The sequence below is a fragment of the Ascidiella aspersa genome, chromosome 4 (assembly GCF_963924565.1).
Source record: "Ascidiella aspersa chromosome 4, kaAscAspe10.2, whole genome shotgun sequence".
NCBI classification, from domain to species: Eukaryota; Metazoa; Chordata; class Ascidiacea; order Phlebobranchia; family Ascidiidae; genus Ascidiella; species Ascidiella aspersa.
In genome coordinates this window covers 12,476,351-12,483,261 of record NC_139450.1, presented here as the reverse complement: position 1 = coordinate 12,483,261, position 6,911 = coordinate 12,476,351, and the positions used below count along the sequence as shown (strand labels likewise).

The window sequence follows — 6,911 nt, the reverse complement described above, 5'->3', positions numbered from 1 at the left end:
TCGGCATGTTGTAGGGAATATTAAAAAGTACATTGCCGACTACAGGGTGTACTGTTAGTTTCTTTAGCTTATTCCATCATAGAAGGTCGAGTAGAGGGGGGGGGGCAATGAAGACCAGAGAAAGTGTTCTGTTATGGCCTTGGCGAAATAATTGGGCGGTCTTTCCTGAAGATAGCAGTTACAGATTATAGGGTAACACTAATTTACGGAATGATGAATGGTCGGAACGCTCACAGTATTATTATTAAATATAATAACACTTGACCCACCTTCACCCAAACACTAACCACCACCCTAACTCAAATATTGTGCGTTGGTTTAATAATTGTTTTAACGGGGTAACACTTCAATTAGTGAGCGTTCCGACCATTCCGACCATTCATCATTCTGTAAATTAGTATTACCCCAGATTTTATATACAGACACAAAAAGAAGGCGATATATAGAATACAACAAAAATATCGTCGTGCAAATAAAGTTACGGCAAGACAGGCGTACAGAGTCACTACAACGTTATGACGTAAATCAGTGACGTCATTTCTGAAAATATATCATACTTTCTGCACTTAAACAATCGTATATGTTACTACGACATCAGTAACAACTATGTATACCAACATTATACACTAAACCAGGGAGTCGAACCGGAACCGAACCGGAACTCTATGAACCGGTTTTGGGTCAATTTTTTCCGAACCGTAACCGAACCGGAACCGTTTTTTATAGGATTTTAAGGAGCCGAACCGGAACTGAACCGAATAATTTGTAAGTATCTGAACCTTAACCGAACCCGAACCTATAAACAAAAGCGGTTCGCTCCAGCATGACGTCACAACTTCTATTTTAGAGAGTCAAGTTACGCCATGTTCGAAATTTTATGAAAAAAATATGAATATTGAATGAAAAAATTGTTGATTGTTTATTTTTTAGATATTTAAATAAAGAGTTGCTGTTTTTTTTAATAAGTCACGTAACTTAGTTTAAATGACTTCCAATTCAAAGATTATTCTCTACATTTATCGACCCACATTTTGAGATTTAACGCAAATTATATTGTATCTGAACCGGAATTTTATAAACCGGTTTTGAAATAACGATGGTTGAACCGGAGCTAAACCGGAACTTTTAAATTCCTCCGAACCGAAACCGGAACTGAACCGGATTCCGAAAAAATCCTTTAATCCGAACCGAACCTGAACCGGAAAAGTCAAACGGTTCGACTCCCTGCACTTAACATCCCTATATTGTTTTTATTCTGAAGTCAAAGAGTTTGGCTGTAACGTTTTCGGTCGGCGTGATAAAGCGCAAGTAAATGAAAGACCACACCCGCCTTTTTTAATTGTAGGATTTACAGGATCAGTAACGATCTATTTATTCTATTATAATTCATAATTTTTATCCCCATTTTGAAAATGCCAAAATATTAATTATGTGTAGTGAAATAAATATTTTCACGATAAATCTTAATCACTTAGGCTGTTTTATTGCTAGATATACGTAAAGATTGCATAAAACTCGTTAGCAATAATGTCAAAACCGGTCAGGTAAGTTTTGACCGCAGCAGTGTAATATGGTTTTCGAAACAATAATGCAACTCGCAATATTTGGGTGCAAGTTAGTGTTCGGGTGACGGTTGGTCAAGTATTAATATTTAATAATATTGCTTAACCTACTCTAAGCCAAATAATGTTGGTGTGGTAGGATTCAAGACCAGCGCCGAAATTAGTTTGGCTTAGAACCAGTCTGCATTCTGTTGCAGGTGCACACGCGAGATTTTTTTAAAGAAGTTTGTGTGCACACCTGAATTGGTAAATTGCGCACAAAAACATAGCTGCACACCTCAAACGACTTGAAAACATCAATAATGCAGACTTTACTTCGATAAAGCACTGTAAATAAAAACATTAGTTGTGTGATTTATACTTGGCAAATTAGTATTGCCTTTGTATGTGAGGCCAGTGTCCAATAAAACTACTTCATAGTTTACATTAGAAAGGTGACAAGCGAGAAGAACTTCAGGGTTAAATAATAAAAATGTATTATGTTCATTCTGCAAAATGTATGTTTTTTATTGTAACCAAGGAATATCTTTAATTTTTTTGCTGACTACCCCGCTTTTAACAATTACAAATAAGCTTTTCATGTTATAAACAATTATAAGTAAATCGGCGCTGGTCTAGAATCCTACCACAGTTCTAAAATCAACGCACAAAATTTGAGTTAGGGTGCGGGTTAGCGTTAGGGTGTGGGTGGGTCAAGTATTATTATATTCTTTGTTTAATAATAATACTTGACCCAACTTAACCCAAACGCTAACCGGCACCCTAACCCAAGTGGTGTGTCGTTGTGGTAGGATTCTAGACCAGCGCCAGTAAATCTGCCAAACAGAAGAGAAGAAAGATTACTCTTTTTGTTACATATATTAAATATGAAAAGAATACTGTTACAACTATTCTTGTTTTATATTCGCAGATTACCTTAAACTAAATTTATTGTGTTCATAAGCAGCCTTACAGGAAATAATGGGTGTAACTATCGAAACGTTAGTAGAAGGCGATCAAAAAACTTTCCCCAAATCCGGTAACATGGTTACTGTTCATTACACAGGTAATTTACTTTAAATACCATTTGTTATTTCTTGAATAGATTTTCTATTTTGTAAGCTTGTATGGGCTATAACATGTTTAAATCAACTGTCTAACATATTTTGGATGCAAATTGTTAGTTACATACATACAGCTCAAAAACTTTTACGAAGTGTCATCCGTTCAGCCTTGTTAAACTAAATCGTCATTAGAGCAGTGCTTTCCAACCTTTTTCAGTTCGCGACACACTTTTAATGCAAGTTTTATTGTTTGACCCACAATGAGATTTGACTAAACGTATGAAAAACAAATTAATGAGAAAACAAATAATGTATACACAATCAATTTACTATTAATGTGAAACTTAAGCTTGTATATTGGATATTATTTTATCAAATCGAGGCTTAATTAGCGCCAAGCTCACATGCAATGTTACATAATGATAATGCAATATTTTGCCCGAACAGAAATGTTTCGGGTCTCACTTGAAATAGCTTTGGTTGAGAAGCACTGCATTAGGGCATTAGGCACACCTAAGATTCTACCACATATCTCAACCACCAATACAAACCAAGCATACGTTTTCAGTGCACAAAAATTGCTTTAAATAAATCTTCTTTCTACACCTGCCTAAAATACAGGCCTGGGATGGGAACTTGAGTATCATATAACCCTAACCACACATTATGCAGTCCTTAATTTGACATTTAATTACTCAAATGTATATTTCCTATACTTTGGATTATTTTAAAATTATCTAAAATATTAGCAAAAGGTATAACAAACTAGGAAATCACAGACAATGAACATTTTGTGTGTTTGCTGTGCGCTAGCTCATATCTCAATTTTTACCTAACTTTTTCCCACTGCAGGTGGAACAAAATCTAGGATTTCTGACCAATACTTTTTAGAACTTTGTCATATGTTTTTGTTTCAATTTGCCCTTAACAATTTGGCAAACATAACTTCACTATTAGTATGTTTTGGTATAATTGCAACTGTCATTCGTTTTACAACCTAATGTTACTTTTGCAACTTAACGCATTTAGGGAAATTGCGAACTCCACACCAGACATTACACGTTGATCGCTCGCCCAATAACGCTTGATTGACACTTAATTATTAGACGAACGTTATCGCAAGACGCGGTAATTGGTCGCCCGAAAAAACGCTGACACTGCACTACCAGGTTACATTTAAAGCAAGCACTGCAGCGACAGGCCAACCTACCACACGCGTTTGTGCAATTAGGCGCAACAATCCGCGGTAAAACATTAAATTATATCGGTTCCAATTATCCGAAATAAACGGCAGAATTGGATTCAAATCCCATCTGGATTCGAATCCAAGGATTCGATATTCTACTTCGAACATCCCTAATTCCCTACTATTTGTTCTTATATTAAGAGTTGACTGGATTAATTTTCCTTCAAAATCCTAAAACGTGGTTCCATCCGTAATTCCCTACTATTTGTTCTTATATTAAGAGTTGACTCGATTAGTTTTCCTTCAAAATCCTAAAACATGGTTCCAACTTCATAGTTACCAAATATATGCTAACTGACTGTTTTTATAGGAAAATTGGAAAATAATCAGAAGTTTGATTCATCAGTAGACAAAGGTAAACCATTCCAGTTTGTAATCGGTAAAGGACAGGTTATAAAAGGATGGGATGAAGGCGTTGCCAAGGTAAATATATAACAATTTTACTACAAGTAAAATTTTAAATTCCTGCATAATATAGTAAATGCATTAGTCCGTTAGTCAGAACCTATTGACATAATACATTTTTAACAGGCAGGCCTGGTGATAACTGTTAGTTATGAGGAGTCATACCTGATTATAATGTTATTTTTTTATCTGAATAAACAAAACATTTTAAAAATTTTTTGCCAACCCTTTGACAAAAAAGCCTAATTTTGTATCTATTGGTTTCATTAGATTTTTCCTTTAAAACAGTTCAACTAGAAAAAGGTGCCAGATTATAAACTTGTGGTACCCCTTGTAAATTTTAGTAACTGCAAACCGTTAACAACTAGTAAGTTAAAACCAGTGTTTTTTCAAAAGAAATTTAATTCTTATTGGTGGAAATTAAATTTGTCAACATTTTGCAAAAGTCTAACATTGGTCTTTTTTAGATGTCTCTTGGACAAAAGGCAAAACTAACCTGCACATCAGATTATGGATATGGTCGTCAAGGAGCAGGTGGTGTAATACCACCCAATGCAACACTTATTTTTGAGGTTGAGCTTTTAAAAATTAGCGAATAATTTCATTGCCTGTTTGTGATATTTTATGGCACTTTTTATTTTATGGAATGTGTTAGACATATGTAGCAGGCTTACAGAATTACGGGCACCATTTCAACATTTCATTGTCAGCTTTGTATGAATCAAATTATTATTATGATATTTGATACTGTGTTGTGCATTATTCATTTTTATCAGCATAGAAAAAATATTGCAAGTTAAGTAATTTCTGTACAAGATGCTAGTACACAAATAAAATTTCATAATACAGATGCCAAAAAAACATGGTTGTACAAATTTATATAAATATAAACTGTGATTCGTCATAATGATTAAAGCAGTGATTCCCAAACTATGTGACGCGGCACACTAGTGTGCCTCAAGAGATTGTCAAGTGTGCCGCGAAACTTTTTGTATTTTCGGAAAAGAGATTTTTTTTTATTACGAATAGGCATACACGCAAGCATTTTCGACTTAAATACGCACTATTCATGACAAATTAATAGTTTTGAGACTGTTACATATATATAGTTTGTCGTGTGTTAAGGGCGATGGAAAGATTAATCTATTGTTGTTCTGTTAAAAGTGTGCCGCGAAATAGTTAAGATTTTTTTAGATTGCCGCGAGCTAAAAAACTTTGGGAAACACTGGATTAAAGGCTGATCAAAGTACTTCAATCCCAATATTTTTTTTATCTTTGACAAAACGTTGCTACACTCAGCTAAAGTTAAGCAACTCTGCAAGCATGTCATTAAATAAACAAAATTAGGTATAATATATACCGTTGAAAAATATAAAGACAAACTGAACCATTTCTTAGATTGCTAGTATTTGGGGTACTATTTGTTTAGTCTTATAAGAAACGTATACATGAAGGTATTTCAATATTAAGACAAGGTGGAGGAATTTCGCTCGTCCGTATGACTATGAGAGTGAAGTAAGAAATTATGAATTGAAACGTTGACGCTGCATCAACCAATTGACCAACCGCACAGTAAGGGTTAAATTATAAAAAAATTGCTTCTACGTCGCACTTTGCAAAAGTTGGATGTATTCCAGGGGTGGGCAATTATTTTTTACCGCGGGCCGCAGGAGAAGCTTAAAATGTTGTGGCGGGCCGGGTAAAAAATAGGATATCAAACCCGTGCAATATGACGTCATACTCTGACGCTATAAAACAAATAAGCTAACGAACTTTTTGTTACGTTTGGAGTTGTGCGAAAATGTGCAATTTAAGTCGAATTTAAAGAAACGGTGATCGACAAGTCGTTGCGCGAAACGCGAAAAAATTGCAACTACCGGTATATTTTTTTTTAATGCAAACTTTAATTTATATTCGGGGGTGGACGTGACGCATTGAGCACAGATAAACAACGCACTTTGCTTGATATATTGGCGTTTGTTGGCGCGTTGACCCAAAAGTTAAGGTTAAAATCCGGACCTGAACCGTTTTTTGTAAGATTTTAAGGAGCTGAACCGAATAATTTGAACTTACATGAACCTTAACCGAACCTGTAAACAATAGCGCTACACTCCAGCAAGACGCCACAACTTGTAGGCCTATTTTACAGAGTCAAAATTTGAATATTGATTAAAACAACATTGATTTTTTTTTATTTTTTAGATATTACAATAATAGGTTGCTGGTTTTTTACACGTAACTTAGATTAAATGACTTACAATTCAAAGATTATAAAATCCTTGAACCCGAACTGAACCTAAACCGGAAAAGTCTAACGGTTCGACTCCCTAGTTAAAATACGTAAAAAATTCGCACAAAAAAATACAATGTTTTTTTTCTATTTGAGGCTTTAAGTTACCATATTACAAAGACAGTATAAATCGGGAGAAACACACAGCATGACATTAACTAAGTTAAGTTGACAAAATTGGATCGGTATTTAAAAAACAGAGGGGTATTTCGTGTGTAGAGGTCCCGCCGTCGGTAGGCCCTTTGTTATTTACTGTGTTCGTTGTGCGTGCCTGTTTAAGTCGTTCTGGAATATTTCCTTTCCTTGCATCCTACTCGTTAGCTGGCCAGTTTTAATCCTCAACGCATTCGCTTTTACTGTAACGT

The 6,911-nt window shown here is 35.0% G+C and overlaps 1 protein-coding gene across 1 annotated transcript; it reads left to right on the top strand.

Moving 5' to 3' along the window:
- Window positions 1–2,470: 2,470 nt before the first annotated feature.
- Window positions 2,471–4,996, top strand: LOC146147933 (peptidyl-prolyl cis-trans isomerase FKBP1A-like). Its single transcript, XM_083386669.1, has 3 exons — window positions 2,471–2,607; window positions 4,162–4,274; window positions 4,724–4,996. The coding sequence occupies exons 1-3, from the start codon at window positions 2,523–2,525 to the stop codon at window positions 4,853–4,855; spliced, it is 330 nt and encodes a 109-aa protein (XP_083242795.1). The 5' UTR covers window positions 2,471–2,522; the 3' UTR covers window positions 4,856–4,996.
- The last annotated feature ends 1,915 nt before the right edge of the window (window positions 4,997–6,911 follow it).